Consider the following 21,845-nt stretch of genomic DNA (forward strand, 5'->3'; position numbering starts at 1 on the left):
CTTGGCAAAGGTCTTGCGTTGAAAGGGCAGTGTGGCTCATCATGTCAGTGTTCACAATCTCTCTGATCAAGGTTAAACAAATGGCCTTTCCCCACACAGCTCTTCCACATGTCCTCAAGGAAAGCAGGGCAGGCCGCTGGGATTAGGGTGCATCTGGTGACAGGGGGCTCTGGCGTCAATTTGAAATTTACCTGGTCTGTGTGTTTGTAGATGCAGTATAAAATTGCGGTCTTAGCCAGCAGTCTTTCTGCAGTTGACTTTCTGCATTTCTTCTGGGGAAAAAAAGCTAAATGGAATTCTGGAATAATTTTGCAACCTGAAACCAAGTAGGCCCGCCAGATTGTGTTTTTCTGAAATCTTTGTTCTCAGACTACTGCGTAGATAGTTTTTAATGCCTAGTTTAATGTGTTGAATCCTGTAAAAAAAAAAAAAAAAAAATACTGCAGGCATATTATTCCTGTGTTCCCACAGAGTTGACTGTAAATATTTAAAGCCATGACCAGTGTTGCAAAGGGCTTGCCGTTTTTGAAAAAATAATTATATAGAAGCTAGTGTTCAGGAGGACTAGAGGTCTATATATTGAGGAACATTTGCAGTATTAGTCCCTTTACACAGGTCTTTAATTTAAATATAGTTCCCGCCCTTGATGTTACGTTCAGCTCTGGCATCTCTCACCCAAAACAAGCTGATACACGATCTTTTTGACTTCTCGGAAAAGTGCCAGAGTGGGCCGGCAACCACACCTCACCCCGGACGTGCACAGTGCTCACTCCAAACGCTCCAGAATTCCCCAAAAGATCAGCCCATCGTACAGTTTCATTAGGCCTAAGCTCGCCTCGCACTTCCTTCTGTCATTGTTTGCCTGAGTGCAGGTGTTCACTGGGTACAGGGGAAAAAGGCTTTAGTTTTTATTTTTCCTCCTTTCCTTCACCAATTGGAATCATTTTCTCCTAGGCTTTTGTGGAATTACCCATGAAGTATTGTTGTCAAGCTGGATGCTAGGGACGTTTCACCTATAAGTCTTGTTTAGTACACTCCTAAGATCCCAGAATCAAACTTCAGCTTCCTGCAATGGCTGATTCTTGACTTGCCTGTGTTTTGGGATTAGGGAATATGTTGCAAATTTTATTTACATATTGTAAAGCCCATCGCACATTTGTGATCGTTGAGCCCAACTGCCAAACTGGGAGAGGCTATCTAGCATCTGTTTAGGTTTTCAACAAGTCCTGTGCAAAAATCTACTCTGATTTGGTTTTATACAACACCATGTTTTCTCCCCCCCCCCCCCCCCCTTTTCTTCTGAGCAAAATATTACCTGTGCTGTTGTCAGTGAAATTGTCTCCCGCTTCCTATGCCTGATGGAGGACACATCCTGTCACCTAGCTGTGATGCTGCAGAGCTGGGTGTTGAAGCCTTATTGTGAGGATCTCAATAGGAGTCCTGTGTTAGTACCCCGGCCTCACTCTCTGTAGTGTAGTCTGCTCAGCCGCCTTCGTGGATGACTGAGGTATTGCAACATCCTCCATTCTTTTTTCTCTCCTCTCCCCTCCTTGTATTTCCCCTCCCCCTCTGCAATAAAGGACTCCCTTCACATCTTTGTTTTTCCTCTCCTTGTGTTGCTGTAAATTGCATTATTAAAAAAATATATAAATAAAAACTCACTCTTGATTTGAAGCAGGTCATTTCAGGAGAGTTTCTGTACAATATAAAACATTACAGCACTGGAATAGACATATTGCACAGTTGTGTGTGATTTGCGAACTCTGCCATTAGACCACCTGAACCGTCTTTATTCGTCTGCAGGGCATCGGTGTGAGTGATGACACCGCACCCCTGAGATCACAGACACTGATCACCTTGCTGTCTTTTTTTTTTTTCTTACCAATGTGAATCAAGTTTGTTTAAATTTGTTCTAACAGTAATACCAATTCAGTGTTATAAGTATCGTTGATGTATTTTAAATCCAATAATTGGGTTTCTTTATTCTGATCTCCACAGAGGTTAGCCTGAATACTTTTTTAATCTGTTAATGTAAGCATGGACATTTTTCCACCTCATTTAAGAAGATCATGTGAACACCACAGCAATTGAAAATGTGTGGTTTGGAGATTCAGGGTACGCGTGTGCGCATAGTTTTCAGTGTCTTGTGTACAGATCAGGGGTTGTCTTTTGTGAGCTAAAGGCGTGGCAATATACATTTATTTTAGTGTTTCACTGATTCTACAACGCTGTGTGTGTGTCCTGGTCTGTGTCTGCTACACTCTGGCTACTCGGCCTTGGTCTCTCTAATGCTGTGGAGATAAGGGCTGCTGCAGTTGCAGTTTAAGAACCACAGGTCACTATTTCAACATTTTCCACATTTGTATGGAAATCATGACGATGCTGTGGAAATTCACTCGGACTACATCGTTTCATTGAATTATCAAACCCCCTCGGCACCCATTTCAAAACGAGCGCGCGCTGGCTCCCAAGGACGAGCGCGTTTCAAGTTAAGTGACATTGGAAGTGCTGTATTTACCGAAGGAAGATTGTACAATCTCATTCTGCAGCACTTGTTTGTTGGCTTAAGTTAGGATGGCAGATAAATTTAAGTGACACTTGTTTTTTGCTTTGAGAAAAGAGGTGAAAATATTAAAATTGGTTTACTGTAGAAAAAAAAAAAGACTTCAGTTCTGTACAATGGCAGTTTTCAGTTATTGAAGATTTGGTTTTGAAAAGCTTTATAAAAATTCAACCCCATTTGTTGCTATGGTTTTCTGCTCTATGCATATTTTCTGTATTGGTTATTCTTTTGGCAATTCTGTGGTAGTATTAGGTGCTTTATATCTTGTGCTTAATTTTATATTCTATGAAATGCAATCATTACAGCTCACGTTTTCAGGGATACAATCTCACTCGGTGCTGCTATGGTACAAGGAAATCTAGAGTCCACACTGCTTTCTTACTGTAGACTTCTATAAACACAACAAACCTTTCCTCCCCCCTTTCCTTTTAGAAGATTTTGCAATAAAAAAAACCTTGTGAACTTGCCCTGACTAAGCCTTTACAGCCTTAGACAGCAGCCTAGGAGGAAGTAGTTATAAAAAGGAAGAGGGGAAAAGAAGGGGCGGTCGAAGGAGGTTGGTTTCTCCTCAGAACAGTGTTCAGGACATTACGAGTTGTTTTGGGCCGTGGCATTAGAGTGGTTGACCGGAGAAAAGCAAGACCGGGATGTGCCCATGTGTGCGTCTGTGCACTCTAGCACTGGATCACCAATAGGTCTTTTATTTCTCCTCATTCATAAATAGTTCTTAGTTCCTCGTAATGGAAATGACCACTGTGAAGTACTTTGCTGGCCACATTTACATCGCAGCCTTCAGTGTGGTGGCAGATTTTAACACTGGTTTATGGAAACTGGACTTGGTTAAAGCTGCATGCCTAGCATTTGTGCAAAAATGATCACACACTGGAGTGCTGCTGTGCAGATCAGGGAGGCCTCTGTGCCCTGGTGGCAGATTGCTGAAACAGCCCCATCTAATGCTTGTGTTGCTCCGTTTTGTCATCTTTGCAGATGGAGGAGGGCGGAGGGGCGGTATGCTATGGAGAGGGCCTCCATTGTGAGTCACTGGAACTGGCTGCAGGCTCACATCTCTGACCTGGAGTATCGGATCCGTCAGCAAACTGATATCTACAGGCAGATCCGTGTAAACAAGGTCAGTACTGAGCCATGGGTGCGCTGCGCTGCGTTCATCGACACGCCGAGTCCGATGTGGGACACTGGTGCACTGAAATCGCAAGACTGCTGCTCACTCAACAAAAAAGCGGGCAATTCCAGTCGACCAGCATGGCTACGGGCGAGATTTCATCTTTACAATTTGACACTGCACACTTCCCCCCCCCCTCCCACCCTTTAGAACAACCGGTCATTATTTTATTAAACCAGTTCAAAATTTGTATTTCCCCTAAACATGCATTATTACTTTTGTTTATTGTATTTTGTTGCTGCTACAGTTTGGTTTTCTAATGCCTTTTTCCAAAGCAGCTCATATCAAATAAGGCACACCCAAAAAAAAAAAGTTTGCTTCAGTAGCCAGCTTTTCAGGACTCAAGTTGCTGCTGGTGGTCCGCTGTCCCTCGATGACAGACAGTGTAATGTAAACTTCACCCAATATTTAAATTACCTTAATTGTTCACAAAAATGTATTGTCTCACACAGCCACACCTAAGCTGGCATTGTGTCAAATGGCAACATAAGCAGCCAATTGTATTAGTGTGGTGCTGCACAACCTGGGATCCCAGGTGCTCCTCTGTCTGAAGTGATTGTACCCGGCGATTATGGTGCAGTAAAGCTTCCCTGGAAAGCATAGCTCTGTCCTGCAACAGAACAGCCGCGCTATGGGTAGTCCTAAGATTTTGTGCCCATCTTAATTCGGTCTGTGGTGTGAAATGAAGGTGATTGCTGGCTCCGGAGGCGGGTTGTGTCATGGCAGTGTTGCATTTTGTCCACAGGGTTCAGTTGTTCTGGGAGACTCCGCGCCATGTGATGTGTCAGCGGAGGATGGAGTGGCAGTGAAATCGGAGCCCTGTGATCGGAGACAGATCACACCGGTAAGGATGGTGGGGGGTGGGGGGGTGGGGGGGTGTGGGGGAGTCTGAGAAGCTGGGGCGCAACACTCCTCCAAAAGAAGGCGTGGCTGCAGCTGCCTCACGTTAAATAACAAAATGCTAAAAAAACCGCAATGGCTCAGTCATTCATCCCCAAGTATCAACTTATTTTAACAACAATTTATCCCAACCCCCCCCACAGACTTCAGCCACTGCGCATTTTATTTAATAAAAGCCTGATCCATCCTCACTTTACAATGAACACGTATAGCCCCCTACTGTTTTTCGAAGATCTCAGATTATGCTGTCAGAATAAGGGGGGGTGTTATTGAGCTGTTAAATTAGGTATGGATGTGGATTTCCCCACAGTGATTTAAAGATGTGCCTTTTTAAGATGTTGTGATAAGTGCTGTGTTGTATACATTTAAAATCGATTCACAGAGTTTAATGTTGAGAGTGGGATTGAAACCACATCAGTTGTGTAGGTTTTAAAGTCTAATGAAGCTAAATGAACCTTTCAGACTTCGGGTGACTGTATGTGGACGTTAGCAAGAATGAAAGCGAATGAACCCGGGGGGATTGCTTATGATTTGCATGCAAGTGAACCTCGTGCACTTTGTGATGTCACTTATGCTAGGGATGTGAAAACAATGGTTTTGCTTTTCAACTGTGGAGGAGATGACAGTGACAACCATGTCTTTACATTGCTTGTTGGAAAAGAAGGGGGTGGGTCTAAGCCTTGGCACTTGCTGAAGTGTCTTTGTGAAAAGTTCTAGATCGCCCTCCTAACCCGACCCTGGCCCGGTGCCATGCTTGTAGAGGCTGTGAAATAGACTTATTCACTGAATCAAACAATTTCTCAGAGGTGGGAGGGAGGATGGGGGGAGTAGAGGAAAAGGAGGAGGGATCTGAACTCTATTGACCTTTGTTTGATAGTGTGTAGAGCTGATATTTTCTTCGTTCTGTGTGACCCAAGAATTTGTTTATTTGAACACCTTTGCCTGTGTTTGTGCATTTGATCAAAATTGATTTAATTTGTTATTCATCAAAATGTCTCTTGGTCCTCTCGCCCCGCAGGACTGCCACAGTTTAGAGGCAGTGGACAGCATGGCATCCCCTCACAGCCCCGCCGCCGACGGGCTCTCCTGGAAGGGCTGTGGGTCAGCAAGACCTGTCAACGGAGTCATCAGCAGGTACTGCAGCCAGTCCTGGAAGTGGGCTTTCGTACTGTGTGTGTAAACAAAATCGAACAAATATTTTGTGAAGTAAAATCCTTCAGGATTGTTGTCTACCTTTGTCCTCTTTGGGACAAAGGTACACAACAAGGGGGGCCCTGCTCGTTACTTTAAACTGCAAGAAGGGTGCCACCACCGTCTCTCTGTATGAAGTGTGACACGCATTTAATTCGATATGCATCTCTCTTGGAGATATATATAAGAAAAATAAAATGAACTGCCCATATGAGTGTGGGAAGACAGACTGGACTTTTATTTTTTCCTCTCAAATTTTTGTGGCCGGCATTTCCTGTTCTCTAGTCTTCACCATGGCCAGCCGGACTCGGGGTCGCCGGACGACTCAGACACAGAGGAGCTGCTGAACAAGAAGCAGCGCCTGACCCCACTGTCCTCGCCCCCAGACAACACTTGTGTGGCGGCCCGCACACGCCCCATCCTCAGCTGCAAGAAGCGCCGCCTCGTACGTCCCAGCACTGTCGCCACCCTGAACCGCAAGGTGAGTGTGCCGGACCAGGACTCGGGAGTGTTCCTCACCCAAGTAGTTTGTGTAGTGATTTCCTTGGGCTGTAGTGGAATGGCTGCTGTTGTAACCCTTAAGATTGCAGCAATATATAATAATCCTAAACCAGTAAATAGTTTTCAAGTCTGTTTTAATTTTGATTACATTTGATTATATTTGTGTGTGTTCCTGTGTGGTGCCCAGGTTCATCGCAGCTCAGGGGCTCGCTGCAGCTGTGATGTGAACCCCCTGTGTGTGATCTGTGGCGGCCGGGCGCAGCCCTGCTGCGACTTCCAGTACGAGAGCCCCCTTCTGGAGAGGCTATCCCAGTTCGACCCCTGCGTTCACCCCATCCTCTCTTTCTCTGACGGTAATCATCCACTTCTGTAGTCACTTAAGTGATGAGTATTAAGTCCTGATGTGTTTGTGTACTTTGGTAGAATTAAAAATAATGACCAAAGCACAAGTGATAAAGCGCTCACTAATACGTTTCATTGTAGAGTCTTCAGAAAACACTTCAGATAATCCAAACAGAATTAAAATGAACTGTTGGCTACTCCTTAATGGGATTGTAACTGGAGGAACAGTAAAGGGAAGTGTACTTTTGTAAATTGTTTACATTTTTGGCAAAGGTCGCCACCTAGTGGAACAAGGGAGAAGTTTGGCTCGTTCAAATCAAAGCTTGGACTGCTGTCACTGGACCACCAAGTCACTTCCATAACCTAATCATTAAGTAAACAGGATATGAGTGCAGCAGAATCATTTGATTTCCCGTTTTTTTTTTTTTTTTTTCCTTCATAAATCAATTAATGTAAAATAAAGTCCATGACTACAGTGGCTAATGTGGACTCCACCTTCTGCTCTCTCTTGTCCAGATGTTTCCATGAACCTGCACTTCCAGAGGGTGATGAAGTCGCATTGGCAGAACAAGCCCCTAGAGAAAGTGAAACCCCTGAAGAAGCTCTCCCTTAAACACAAAATCTCCCTGTCAGGCCGACTGCCTGACTCCACATCCAAAGACAAACACAAACTAACAAACTCCCTTCTTGCAGCAGCCAGTAAGTATCCTGACCCTTTCCTGGCAACCTTACATCTGACTTGACTGTCTCTGTCTATATGACTGGTATGAAGTATAAAAATTCCCCAGCAGACCTAGGCTTTCATCAAGTTGTGGATTACATTTCTACTAAGACCATGGTTAGGGTTGCTTTTCTACTGACTGAATGGGTCTAGATTTCATTGAGCCTCTCAGTTTTTTTTTTTTTTTTAATGTTGTGTGGGTTTCGAGTTCAGGCTGTTGTTTGGCCTTAAAGTAGGCTAGGTAATCTACTGATGTTATACAGTGGGTTATAGTGAAATGTATCTCCTTTTGGCACTGCAATGCAGTTGAGGAGTACAAACTGAATGCGATTTAAATCAGAGGTTAATTTTCTTACGTGGAAAACCTCCATTTATCTGGTGTTTCATTAATCTTCATCTTGTTAGTCTCAATTCCTATATTTTGAAAGCATTCATTTTCCTGTGACAACAGTACAAAGATGGCGATGGTTAGGCGCAGGGTCAGGTCTAGGTTGTACTGATATCGGCACAACAGTCAGGGCAAGATCAGGTTGTGAGTGCAGTATTGCACTACAGAATAAAGATTAAAAACTTTGAGTAGTGTACTTCTACCACATTTGATTAAGAACCATCCTCCCACCCCATTCCAAAACACATTTTTCATATTTGCAATTCAAAAATAATTTGTAAATCTAAGGTTTCATTAGGGAAGCTTGTGGTGCATAAATGCCGCAACCATTGTGTCAAACTTCACAGCAGAAGCTCAACCCTCCCTCTCTCCTGCAGGACACTCACACCACAAAGTACGCCCAGAAAAGATTCACCGACAACAGATAGATGACTTGCTGAGTGCTTCGAAGCTTGAGAGGACCCCGGTCTGCAAGCAAGAGAGGACTCCGGTCCTCACGCCCACCTCCTATGATAAGAGCCACAGCAGGAAAAGGCAGCGAGATCACTCCACCGAGAGGGCAGAGCGTGAGTACCTGGCCTCGTCACAGCCTCTCTGTAAATGCATCAGGGACACGGCTCTTTCAACGTAAACAGGCCTGTCCCCGCTGAAGGCCACGAGTCAGCCTTAAGTGACGTTTTTGTCCCAGGGATACTTCACACACAGCACTGGAGATGGCGAGTGGCTGCTTCTCACCATAATGACCATGAATAAATAAGACCCACTGTACAAGGACAGGGGCTGAAACAAAGGCCAAAACAGTATATTTTTTATTATTATTTTTAATACACACATTATCTTAGCCACAAGTCCTGGGTCCTTCACTGCACTGTAAAAGTACATTTGAGTTAATCTCTCTCCTGCCTCCCTCCAGCTACCCCCAAACTCTACATGGACACGGGAAGCCCCTGTTCCTCCTCTCTCGCCAACCTTCACACCCCCGCTCACAGCCCACTGATGAGACAGCTGTCCACCTCCTCAGAGAGCTCCACCCCCTTCGCCCTCAACAGCCAAAGTGCCAGCGGCACCCCGGTAAGACCCCACACTCTGCCGGCCCCCCACCTGGTCTCTGTGTGAAAGAGGACTTCTGAGTGGTCGGAGACAACTCCCACAAGAACATCTCCCATTCTGACCGCTGTAGTGTCCCCCCCAACACTGCAGTCTCTCTCCTCTGTTTGAGTTCACTCCAGGAAAGAACCGATTAGTATATGTGAGCGTGTATGAATCTTGTTTTCTTTTCTCCCAGCAACCAGTTCGAAGGCGAAGGGGGGAGAGTTCGTTTGACATCAACAACATCGTTATCCCGATGTCTGTCGCCGCCACAACACGCGTCGAGAAACTTCAGTACAAAGAAATCCTGACGCCCAGGTAGGAACTGGGGTGGACCACCATCCGCTTTTCACATTGCTGGCAATTTGGACTCTCTGCATCTAATAATGCCATAACAGCTTCTCAGTTGTAGTCACATACGACCGTTCACAGTTAGAAGTGGATCTGCTTTTAATTCAGAGTGATTGTATTCGCAGATTTATTGTGCCAGTATTATTAGCCCTGCATGTTGTCATCGCCCCCCTTCCTGATTACACACAGATTTGAAAAGATGAGTTATGTGGTTCAAATTCCCTTTTGTAGTTGGCGAGAAGTGGATATCTGTGCACAGCCAATAGCCGAGGAGGATGACGTAATGGAGGTATGTTGCACATATTTTGGGTTTGATTGTTTTTTCACACTGATATAAAAGATCTTTGTTAGTTTCAATTCAACTGTCCATATAAGGAGTGAAGGTTGCTGCTTTGTGCTCGCATACCAATTCTTTTTTTATTGTATGATTAAGTGGAAAGCTTATAGCAGAGACATGCAGACAGTGATAAAGCAGTAGAGACAAGGTATGGAAACTCATTGCAAAGAGTTTATTGTTTAGTGTGGTTTCTGCTGTGTTCCTGCACCTGTGCAGATCGAAGACCTGTCGGACGCAGCGTTTGCTCAGTTACACTTGAAATGTGAAGACCTGGAGCGTTCTCGCTGGACCTGGACCGCCAGCGCCCCCGCCAAGAGACGAGGGAGCAGGTGTGTGGGTTATGAGTAAGTTATTGACATGAGTCGTATGCCAACCCTCATCTGATGTTATCAATTCGCGAGAGAGACTTTTTGGAATGGGTTAAGTTCTCCCTTGCAGTGAATTTGTGTTAAGTGTGCTTGTACAGTGCCAGAGCATGTCCAGGCCATGGGTTTTTAAAGTCACTGGTGTGAGCTGTTGCTGTATGCGGAGAGCTTTGTTTTTTTTTTTTTTTTTTTTTTTCCCCCCTCTTTGTGTAGCCGTTGCATTGGTTAGATTTTGTACCCCACTCTATCTTCCCAGGTCTTACAAGTCATCAGATGGCCGGACGACACCCCTGCTAGGTGGCACCAACCCCTCCACACCCCAGCCCGCCTCTCCCGATGGGGGGCACTTCCAGTCCCTGCAGGACTATGGCCACATGCCCTCACCCCACAGCCCCGCCAGCCCCGACGTGCTGTCCAACCCCCACACCCCCGGCTCCCGAGACTCCCACCGCCCCCAGCCCGGTGACGACACGCGCTGCTCCACCCCGGACTTCACCTTCGAGGAACTGGTAAGGAAAACCCAGCTGTGGCGTGCACTGGCCCGGGTGGCAGTTTCAAGGGACTGGGTTTTTGCTCTGCCCCCTCGCTCACACGCTCACCCTTCAGACTAGGCACCAGTTGGGCCCCCTTTTCCTGCTGGCTGCAACCAGATATCTTTTAAAGCAGATCTGTTTTTCAAAACCCTTTCTCCACAAACAAGCACAACACCTCAAACACAAACGTGTATTGTTCACAATGATTCGAAATAACCATCAATTTTGTTTGCTTTCTTTCTTTCTTTTTAATATTGGGGAAAAAAAACTCCAGCTGGTTCAGCCGTGGGAGAGGAGGAACTTCCCTCTGCCGTGCGCCCCGGAGCCAGAGCCAGAGCCGGAAGACCTGGGCGAGGCTGCGGAGAGGATGATGCGCGGAATCCGCAGGATCTCGGGCAGCAAGTCCAGCAGCAGGTCGGAGTCGGAGAACGGTCCTGCCTCGCCCCTCTCGGAGGATGGAAAGGCCCGCCCACCCCCCGTGGCGCTCCGGCCGGCCCACCGATGAATGAAAGCAGATGGACTTTTTTCGGCATTAAAAAGATTGTTGTTTGATATTCAAACATCAGTCAAATTTTTTCACAGTTTTTAGTGAACATACAGAATTTAGAAAACCCGTTTTTAATCCTTGTTTTTTTGTCACAGGAAAAACAAAACAAAAAACAAAAAAAATACAACAAAAAAAACTAAATAGAAAAAAAAAACATGAAAAAAACTAAAAACATTACAACTAGGTTGAAGGCTCAATGAAGACATGGGTTCCGCGTCCTTCTCTGATATGTTAGATGTACACTTATAGCACACAATGTAGCAGACGTTTCTAAGGGCCTTGGAAGCTCTTCTGGACAGGGGGTGTTTTCTCTTGATTAGTTGATGTCTGTGACCCCATGTAAGTTTAAAGTGGAGTGACAAAAATACAAATAAAAAATAAAAAAAACCTGCCCTCTTATCCACGTGAAGTACATTTGCCATGTTGTTTCCTTTTAAGAGAACTTCAATATTTATAATGGACGTCCTTCTGTCTTGGATGTACCTCATATTGAAACCACCAGTGTTGGAGCACGTGCGTTTGCAATGAGTATTGACACTGAATGCCCAGTGAGGGACTCTGTACCTTCATCTGGATTCCTGAAGCCACAGCTGTTTTTCTGCTCAAAATTATGCAATGTTTACTTCGGCATCTAGCTGTCTGTATGTGCAGCAGTTCCTGGTTTGTTTTTTTTTTTTTTTTTTTTTTTGTCCCCCCTACAAATAAAGTAAATCTTTCTGTTGAACCCAGGGTATGCTGTGCAGAGATCTTTTACTGGCATTTCATGTCACATTCTTTATTTGGTGATGAGTCACGCAGTGGTGTGAGGCACTGTCATGTGGTATTGGAGGCCTGACCAGGAAAACACTGCAGCTCGTCGTTCGATCAGCGTTTTCCATCATACTTTGATTCCAGGTTGTAATGGCCGTGTGCAGTATAGTACCGAGGCGGTAATTTACATGCTTGTGGTTTCTGTAGAGTTGTCATGTTGGTTCGGCTTGAAGTTAACCTCAAAGAAACAGGAAAAGGTGGTGGTGGTTGTGCATTTTGCATTGTGAAGACTGTGTCTGATGCATAGTGGCATCTTACTACAGCAGGGAATAAAAACCACACAAAGCAATGAAAATGACCATCCTTATACTGTGCATGGCTGTGAGGGAGATCTCGTGTTTAGGTCTGAGACCCATCCTCGTGTTGTGTTAGCCAGAGATGGGACTGGTGTTTAGACTTGGAACAAACAAAGCTGTTCTCATTAAAAGGAAACAAACATTTCATCTGTAGAGGTTCCGTATAAAACAGCACCCAGACCTCAGGTTGCATATTAAGGGAAGATTTAGGTCACTCAAAAGCTTTTTTTGTTCATATTTTGCTATTTATTGCAATCTGTTAGATTGCAGGAGACTACTTGGCTTAGCTTTTATTTTATTTTTATTTTCTTCCCCTGGTCACCCTATACATTGTGTTGATGTCACTGATTAGCAGAGAAATTGAAGCACTATTCCAATTTTGAGTTGCAAATTGCTATGCAATCCAGATTTTTGTTAAATATATATACATATATATATATATATATATATATATATATAAATATAAATAGTAGGTTATATTTTATGCATAAATTGTGATTTTCATCCGATCTTGTATCACTGTATTCTGTTTTTGTAGTTAAACAAGACAGGTTTCAATGTACCAGTTTAATTGTTGCAGCAGTTATAACAGAATCAGATGGCAAAATTGTTTTGTAAATAGTACAATTAAAACCATTCATGTTAAAACTACCTGAGTTCTGGGTTTTGTTTAGTTTTTTTTTTTCTTGTTTTTTTTGGCATCAATCACTCCACTGTAAACTGAAACAAAAACCAACAAAAATCTAAAATAAAAAACGTTGGATTGTATTTTCACTTTTGAAAAGTTTCCATGTTTTTTTCCCCACAAAACCGCCACAAAACTTCCAACTGGTCTGTCTGCAGCATCGGCTTGTCACCCACCAGGATTGCACTGTGGGTTGAGTCCCCTTATTTCCAATGGTGTTTCCTGTCGTACAAAGCTAGCAGTGTGTGTGTGTGTGTGTATATATAACCTCTCATCTAATAGTCATTTTAGCGTGTATAGAAAACAAATCTCATTTTTTGTTTTTATAACTTGTACAATACTTGCAGAAGAAAAGGGGGTTCACAAACTTCCAGGAGTTCTGTTTTATTTTAGTTTTTTTATTTGAGAAGTTTTTTTTCTTCCATTTTCATTTGTCGTTTCTTTTTGCTCCTCTATTGGGTGGCTTGTCAGTTCATTACGGTGTGAAAGTCGGTAGGATTCTGGGTCTAATGGAAAGCAGTGGAGGTTTGACACTCAGCTTTAATCTCAGAAGGATTCAAAAATAAACAAAAAGACTGTTACTTTATGTGCCTATAGCTGACCACCTCTGTTGTGTCCGTTTCTTGTGTGACAGACTTGAATAAGGATTAAACAAGAAGCTCCCGATTTTTTTTTTTTTTTTTTTTTTTTTTTTTTTTAAACCTATGACCTTCGACCCACCCGGGGCACCACACCAGGAGGAACAACCTGAGGATCACCCAAAGGGAGTTTTATTTTTTAATATTTCACAATTACATCCCCTGCAGAGCTTTCACGTGTTTCTTACCTCAGCCTGTGACCCATCTGATGTTGCCAGATGTCAAACCACATTGCTTCTGTAGAAGTGGACAGAAATGGGGATGGCGAGGGGGGAAATGCCTTAGGATGACTTGGCGTTAGTGTCACATTAGGATTGGGTGAACTGTGACCCTTTCAGACCACTTCTTCACTGTGTAGGTTGGCTGTTTTAGGGGTTTTGAAGGTGGAAACCAATAATTCAGGCTTTTGTTCTGCAGATAAGGGACCATTGATTTACCCATGCTTTTTTTGTCAACATTTTTCTTGTTTTGCTTTTCTATGATCATGTTTAGCTCAGTCCTAGAGGCCGTTGAGCTAGAGTGGGGAGGTTTTCTTTGTATGACGTATGTGTAGAGTGATGTATTGTCTGGGTTTCTATTCATACTACATGTCGAACTACCAGTCTAGCTCTTGCAGAGTTGTTGAAAGTTTGGGAGAACCTCACCCCCACTCCCTGGTTGTTTGTATGGAGGTTGTATTTTGTAAATATGTGGTTGTTTCTTGAGGCTCTGTATGTGATGCCTGGGCTCTAGCTATTCTGATTTGTATAGGGAAAGAAGAAAAGAAAAACTTTTCTTTATACAGAAAAGATATTTGTTAAAAAGATTTATCAAACCTACTGGCAAGCACAGTGTGTGCTTCTAAAAAATGAAAAAATAAAAATACTTAAAAAGCAATTGAAAAACATCACAGTGACGTCTTTGCCATTTTCTTTTATATATAATCCTGCTTTCCCTTCTAATCTGGGATTCAGGCTGTTTTTCTGTGAAGTTCTTTGAAAGTGTCTCTTTCTATCCATCTCTCTCCCCTTCTGTGTATATTTCAGCTTGAAAAGAACCTTTTGTAAACTCGTATTTCCCAGTTCTACACTTCCACAGATGTTGTACATGCTTAAACCCGGTCTTGCGTATCCGGTGTTATTTCAGTCATTCAAGCAACCCCCAATCGGACAGGTGGAAGACAGTGGTGATGTAGTAATGGAGTTTTTGGCCTGTATCTGCATGGCTGAGGGAGCGACGGCCTGGCCACGAGGACGAGGTCTTCGGACCCCCCCCACACATGGTGAATGGAGCTGAGGAGCTGCTGCCAAGGTGGAGACTGCAGAGGCGGTGGGATGTTGTTTCTGATTTTAAAAACAGGGCTGTGAAGCAAGCTACTGACGCAGTGGAAAGGCAGCTCCTTTCGTGGTATTTATGAAAGTGCGTGAGAGGGTGTATTGGATTGGTTTGTGCCTTGAGCAAGAGTGAGGTGAGACCGAGGGTTGTCCTCCTCCTGAACTTTAGTTTAAAACTCCATTATGATGATTATTCTAACTACCATACTTTTTTCCCCCCCCCAAGTGTTTTTCAACAGGAATTTCAGTAGATCCTTTTGGTTTTAGTTTTGCCCTTTCCCTGTTCCCAGCATTGTCCAATGTGGTGAGAGCTGAATGATCGTACCTTTTCTTTGGCTCCAGTGAAAGACTCTTAAAGAAGACTCTGTACCTTTAACATTGTGTCAGCAGCCGAGGGATTCGCATGTTTGGGCTTTGGCTAGGTTTAATAGAAGTGCAGGTGAGGCTTGGGCTTCAATTTTAAGGTTAGGGTTTACAGATCACTGGGATTGGTGATGATTCCTGTTGAATTTGAGGGGCTGAGGTAAGGAGGTTTTATGGGGTACATTATGGTCCTGTGTTATAGCCACGTGTTGGGGTAATGTTTAGAGGTTAGAGATCAGAGTCAAGTTAATGGATGTCTCTTTCAATGACTTTCAAGTTCACACACAAGATGAACACTGGTCTGTAAAGCTGTAGCCTACACACTCACCCACTGCTGAAAAGGAAAACAAAAACAAAAGTTGCGTACCCACACAATAATTGATAAGGTTTTGTTTAATACCGACTTTATTTCCAAATTCACGTTTACAGCAACGAGTATCAGTGTAAACCAGATATAATTAATAAAACACACAATAACGATATGGACAATCACAATTTGCCAAGCTAGAATGTAGAACTGCAATAAAACTTAGCAGAAATTGGAGGGGGAGGGCGAGGGACAACATGGTGGTTTTGGGGAGGGGAGGGGTACAAACGAAATGGGGGTCAATGAAGTTGAAACTGCAGTACCCTTCTCCCTCTCCAGTGAGAGGGGAAGCTAGGAATAATTTACAACATTGAGGGGGAAAAAACTAAACTCACGGAACCAACTCTTTCCACACCAATCTTGAGAAGGACTTTGTGAAGCAATACATCGTCCTTGCTCCGTCCATACATCCACTGCAAACAGCTGACAAGCAGGTAACGGCTTACATTTGCCTACTATTTGTATCAGAGTGACTAAGGAGAGACCGTATGCACACTGCTGAAACTCCTGTAGCTCAGACTTGCATTGGTAGGGCTTGGTAGCAAAACATACATTTCTGGATACATGCATATGAATTTAATGTAGCATGCTACTGTACTGATGCATCCAGATGCAGAGAGGTTTGTCAGGACCTGATACTGAGGTGACATTGCCTTGCAGCTCTAAACAAATATGTACAGCATGATAGTACTTTATGTATTTAACTTCTAAATTATCTTCATACTTTGGTGTCCATTTCTTTGTCCCATGAAGTGACAAAATTTGAAGATTTGAGAGATTTGTTTTTTAGGGAATGGGTCTTCAGAGATTTTATAGGATGCGGGTTTAGTTCTGAACTTTAAAAACCGGCGGGCATGCAGACTTTCGACAGTCGTGTGTAATATGCAGAAGCTGGCACCAACAAAAACTGGCACACAAAAAGCAATGGTATTTTCCAGGGATTCATGCTACTCGTTCACAGCTTCTGACCTCATCTTAACATCCAAGCCAACAGCCAACTGCTCGCACTGCCTTGAACGCATGTACAATATGGTATGGAAAGAGTTGAACAAATTCCTTAAGTTACTTTATTCAGACCTGAACCCAAGACTTCATGCCAGACATATCACCTTCCAGGAAAAAAAAACCTACTCATTCTTGAAAAGCAGAGCAGGGAGTCATTGTTTAGTGTTTCAGGCACGTGTTTGTGTGCGTGAGTGTGTGGGTGTTTTCCTTGCCTTTGCTAAGACACGAGTGAGTAAACATCTTTCTACACAGGTCAGTGGTTCTGAGCACACAGCAAGAATCCAAGTCCAATAGATAAGGTAGAAGAAGCAAAAGCTTGGGTTCAGATCCTCAATTCAGTTGAATTTTCAGTCCCCACATCCCCAGTCAGATAGACCTGTCTCCTTTATATAGAGCAATGTCTTCACGATTCTTTGATCATGTATTCAGTCGGGTATGGCAATCCAACCCCCCCACCCAGCTATTCCACACAATTCGTACCGACTGACGCTAGACTGGCTGCCTTCATTCTTCCATAGAGAAACTTGAAATTGAATTAGTGAACAATTACAATGTATAACACTTGGTTTCATTTTGGTAAAGAACAGGTCGCCAAGGAATTTTTTTTTTTTTCTCCTAGTTTTTTTTCGTCCTCCAAGCTTGTCAGTCATATAAAAGCTTGTGTTTAGTATTATCACCTTACAAAAAACAAAAAAATAAAAAATAAATAAACGGATGGGGTGGGTCGGGGGAGCATGTACAGAAAAAAAACAGAATTAAGGAATTTGCCAGCGGCACAGTAAACTCAAGTTTTCATATCAGTAACATCTCACATCCACGGAATACTATTAGAAAAAGGTGCACGACATAAGCGTAATGTTATGCATTTGAGCTTTTTGTTTCGTCCTGTTCCTTTTCTCTATGAAGAAATATTTACTTCTCTGATATGCAGTGCTTCAATTAGCCTCAGAGCTGAAGAGAAGGAGCGGGGTGGGGGAGCAGTGCACTTTTCCTGTCTATCCGTGGCAGCAGTGCATGCACCTCAACACATGGGGGGGTAGAGTTAAGTAGCTTAATGAGCAGAGATGAGAATATGCCATGATACCTACTCCTTTATTTCTCTAATGTCATTAAATGCTAAATGTTTGTTTTCAGCGACAGTTGTGCCTTTTCAGTTTCTATTCTCCCTTTTCCCTGTTTGGACGTACCATTGACCGAGCACTTGTCAGAAAATACACCAAGCTCTCAGGGAGGAATTTTCAAATCACAGTAACCCCTCAAAGGTTCACAACTAGCAAGGGAACACAATCAGGCTTCCTGTCGACAGGTTTCCTCAGACACAGGCTTGGCCTTCCCGAACTTAGCGTGACAAACTCGTCAGTGTGAAGGCTATGAAAATACAAGATAAAAGCTGTCGTTCCCCAAACTTGACCAGCCACCAACTTCCTGTTCATTTGAAACTGACCTGCCCCTGGTCCTAGACATCGAGATCTGCACTGCGTTACATTGCATGCCAGACAGAAACGTGTCTTTGATTTTAACATCTATGACTTGTTAAGTGTATGCAGCAGTGCACAGCAGTGTACACTTCATATTGAATTATTGGCCTCTGCTCAGATTTTAAAGATTTTAAACAGCCCAACTTTCCAGCACATGCCAGGAAGATCTTGTTTTTTCCTGGCAGTCCCTGGAAAGTTTCAGTCCTTGTTCTTTTAGTATTAGTCGTGTAAGTAACACATGTGAGCACTAGACACATTTTTTAATTGCCCATCCCCACACACACGAGCACAGACTACTCACTTCCCAAATGCTCTATGCAAAACCAAAGGCCGTTGTACTTATTTTAGGTTTGGACAGCTATATAGATTTAATTATAGATTCCAGAAAACAATACAAAAAGCTTTCATCTTCATCAGCAGAATAGCAAGAATGCAATCCACAGATTAGCCTTAAAAGTACTGTCACCCTAGTCAATCCAGATCCTGAATGTATTAAAATCAAAGCAAAGACAAACAGGGGCCCTCCCAGAACTGGAACAAATCCCAAAACTGGTTCCCAAAGCAGTAGATTAGCAGGAGTCCAATGCCTTGTCATTCTTATCCTCGTCATTTCAATACATTGTTTCCATAAGGGTGGAAGGGTTATTGTACAGGTGAAGAGAGTTCACTGATCTTTACTTTTCCTGGGTGTTTTGCAAACCTATACAGACTAATCCTGCTGTAGAGTATAAGGGTGTGGACATGAAATAACACTACTGCTGTGATGTAGAAATAATGGAAAACCCAGCAAACCACCACCACAACAAAGCTTAACTCTTGTGATGGCCATGGTGTCAGCAGAAAGAGTAGCATCCAGTTGGCAAGCTCTCATGCATTTTCTATGCAGACAGAGTCAAGAACTTTTTATTTTTTATGCTTGCATGAGTAGCAGCCAAAACTAATACTGGCAAAGTAAGATCTACCGAAGAATTTCCCCAAAACCTGCACAACTTCAGATCATTAGTCATCTACAGGAAAAGTCAACAGGCCTGATCACCAAAACATTTTTATGTCAATTTTTGCTTTTATAAACGTGTCTAGAGAAAGAGAAGAGAGACACCAGAGCAACACTTTGTAAAAGCAGGTGCACTGTATTTAAACTTAGGAAGAATTTATATGACACATGTCAGCTTCTATCAATCTGAGTCCTCAAACATCTCCTATTGTCTCCTGTGTTTCAGACCAATCAATACCGGTCTACTATTTTGGAAATGACTATTTTGGAGCACGGTTGTCATGGGAACGGTAGCTCTCATCCGAGCCCGTGACATCTTGAGGAAAGCAGTTAAACAATGACTGCGTGACTCAGTGCACTGGTCTGTTATGTTCTGAGTTTCAGAACATGTAAAAAGTCTAGTGCCCCAAATGAAGTAAGCTTGAGTGAATTAAACATCTGCTGCTGAGATATGTTTTTTCTAATAGTCTGACTCCTTCTGGTCTTGTACTACTGTAAAGAATATTAAGAACATGTATCTTTGTTGTTGTTATTGAAACATATGAGGATATTATATGGTGACACTTGGGAGACTAAATCACAACCTGGCAGACAGGTACAAGAACCAGTCTTTGACTCTAAAATGACTGGACAATACGTTACCTTATAACGCAGCGAATCTAAACAAAAGGCAATCTAGCTCTCTCTCTCTCTTCTTAATAGATACACACTACGGTTTTAAACGAGAGACCCGATTATCTCTGACTATGCATGGGATAGCAGCCCCACTCCCCTCCCCTGCTCCAATACGCAGAGGAATAAAACAAACTGTAAATATTTCTTCATGAATCTGCAGAATATACAAAATTTAAGATTACTGCTAGTTGTACGACACTAAAACTACCATTTAAACTTCGGCCGCTTTATTTGGCACTTCACCTCCAAAGACCTCCAAATAGCTGTTTGCCACCGACACAAACTCTGAATTGAGAAGAGAACTCAGCGTCTGTAGGGAGGTGATACAATTCATAAACATCATATGTTAATAAAAGCAGCCCGGGCTACCTGCCGCAATATAAGAACACATCTTATTTTCTCTTTTTAAACATCTTGCTGGGAGATCACTTTCAATTCAGGATCGGACATTTCAATCATTTAAAATAACACAATTCAGGAGCCAAACATCAATCTCTACCACTGCCTGTTTATCGGAAATGGCAAAGTGCTACTTCTTAAGTGCTTAGAACTGTTTTAATAGTTTCAAAGCTAGGCGAGTGTAAAAGTTCAGCCTCCAATTACTCTACAGCAATTGTTATACATATCTATTTCTCCTTGTTTTTAGTGGTAGCATTTGATTTAAAAATACTCACTTTGTCAGAACCTTTCCATATTTGGGACATGAAATTGAATACATAAAAAGACAAAATGAATGGACTATATTAGGACAGGGAAAGTCCTTTTCTTGACTTTCAAATCATGGAAATGTGTTATTTTGCGTTTCTTTTTATTCCTTGGCATTTCAACACAAAGTCTCTCAAATGCATAAAAAAAGTTTTTTTTCTAGGCATATTAATAAATAATAATAAAAAAGGGGTTCAGTCACATTATGAGGCATACATGTATACGAGAGTAAATAAATACCATGCAGGGAACTCTGGCGTTCAGGTAGGACTTGCTGTGTGTAAAGGGGACGCGTCTATAGTTCGCAGTCAACTGCTTCTTTAAACTGTAAACAGGGTTTTCATTAGATGCAAACTAACATTTCCATCAATGGATTTTGCACTAGGCCTACATTTTTTTTTTAATGATCGTACTGCACTTTTTTTCATTTGTACCTGAATCTAAATATCATGCCCCAAAAAAGAACTGCACTGCAAAAGAAAAGTGAAAGGCAGGTTTACACCCATAAACCAGTAAGAAAATCCTGCGAGCTGCGGTTTTTAAAGGAACGAGGGAAGGCGAGGTGACATTTCTTTTCTTTTTTTCTTTTAATTCTTTTTTCCTTCTTCCTCTTTTTGGGCAAAGGGGCAAGGGGATGGGTACAGGGTGGGTTCGCCCCTCCCCTAGTAGGAAGCCTGTAAGAGGAAGAGGGGGAGCGGGGAGGAGGGGGTGGAATCACAAGCCCTGTTTGGCCAGGGAAGCGGAGACCTCGTCGGCTAGCGTGGCGAGCTGCGGCGAATCCATCATGTTGATGCTACCGGTGGAGGAGACATTGCTAAGGCGCCGGGGCGAGCCGTCCGTGGAGACGGTGGGGGACTTGTAGACGATCTCGGCGCCGTGGTCAGTGCGGGCTTTGGCTTGCTCACGGAAGGTCAGCTTGTGAGACTCAATCTGCTCGGGAGGGACATGAAAGATAGAGGGGAAAAAAGAAAACAATAGGCATGAATAATATATATACATTAAATTAAATGCCACGAAATTTGGCTGTTTCCCCCCCTATTTATGTACATTTAAAGTCAGACTGGACAGGATCCTTGGATCACTCAGTTATTAATGAGCACGAATGGCCTCCTCTCATTTGTAAACTTTCTTATGTATGTTATTAATCCAGACAGTACCTGGGGCCAGTTCCCGTGTGCTGGTCTAACTGTCGTATAGATCCCAGCTGTCCCCTAGTTTTCCATCATGGTACACACTTATCCACACTGTATCTAAAACATGCCCACATCTTGAACTGTCCCTTCAATGAGTGCATTAGGAACATTATGGAAATATCCAGACTGGCTGGATGACAGATCTGCTTAGGTAGGAAGAGGTAATGGGATTTGTTTAGGAAACAGTATGTTAGTGGTACATTCAGGTAGACTCACATTTGAAAGTATAAAAAAGGTCAGTGGTACAGATCACACAAGTGACCCCTGGCAGGTTCTTACTAATTAAAAGCCAAGGTGCATCTGGACCATCAAAAG

General features: G+C 43.1%; 2 protein-coding genes across 11 annotated transcripts in view; one reads left to right on the forward strand and one right to left on the reverse strand.

The window, feature by feature from the left end:
* Positions 1-14,326, forward strand: part of kansl1b (KAT8 regulatory NSL complex subunit 1b) — a 52,761-nt gene extending 38,435 nt beyond the window's left edge. For 2 of the 3 annotated variants that reach the window (XM_066698723.1, XM_066698722.1), the window contains exons 3-15: positions 3,551-3,692; positions 4,489-4,587; positions 5,662-5,777; positions 6,120-6,315; positions 6,523-6,688; positions 7,194-7,376; positions 8,164-8,352; positions 8,700-8,857; positions 9,072-9,193; positions 9,458-9,515; positions 9,780-9,907; positions 10,185-10,437; positions 10,736-14,326. In XM_066698723.1, coding sequence (XP_066554820.1) covers positions 3,551-3,692; positions 4,489-4,587; positions 5,662-5,777; positions 6,120-6,315; positions 6,523-6,688; positions 7,194-7,376; positions 8,164-8,352; positions 8,700-8,857; positions 9,072-9,193; positions 9,458-9,515; positions 9,780-9,907; positions 10,185-10,437; positions 10,736-10,966 — 2,041 coding nt within the window. In that variant the 3' untranslated portion in view covers positions 10,967-14,326. The remainder of the gene's footprint in view (positions 1-3,550; positions 3,693-4,488; positions 4,588-5,661; positions 5,778-6,119; positions 6,316-6,522; positions 6,689-7,193; positions 7,377-8,163; positions 8,353-8,699; positions 8,858-9,071; positions 9,194-9,457; positions 9,516-9,779; positions 9,908-10,184; positions 10,438-10,735) is intronic. The other variant, XM_066698724.1, reaches the window with a different exon arrangement.
* Positions 14,327-15,500: 1,174 nt separating this feature from the next.
* maptb (microtubule-associated protein tau b) overlaps positions 15,501-21,845 on the reverse strand; it is a 48,933-nt gene continuing 42,588 nt past the window's right edge. For 7 of the 8 annotated variants that reach the window (XM_066698727.1, XM_066698732.1, XM_066698728.1 and 4 more), the window contains one exon: positions 15,501-21,267. In XM_066698727.1, coding sequence (XP_066554824.1) covers positions 21,052-21,267 — 216 coding nt within the window. In that variant the 3' untranslated portion in view covers positions 15,501-21,051. The remainder of the gene's footprint in view (positions 21,268-21,845) is intronic. The other variant, XM_066698729.1, reaches the window with a different exon arrangement.

The sequence above is a fragment of the Amia ocellicauda genome, chromosome 3 (genome assembly GCF_036373705.1).
Source record: "Amia ocellicauda isolate fAmiCal2 chromosome 3, fAmiCal2.hap1, whole genome shotgun sequence".
NCBI classification, from domain to species: domain Eukaryota; kingdom Metazoa; phylum Chordata; class Actinopteri; order Amiiformes; family Amiidae; genus Amia; species Amia ocellicauda.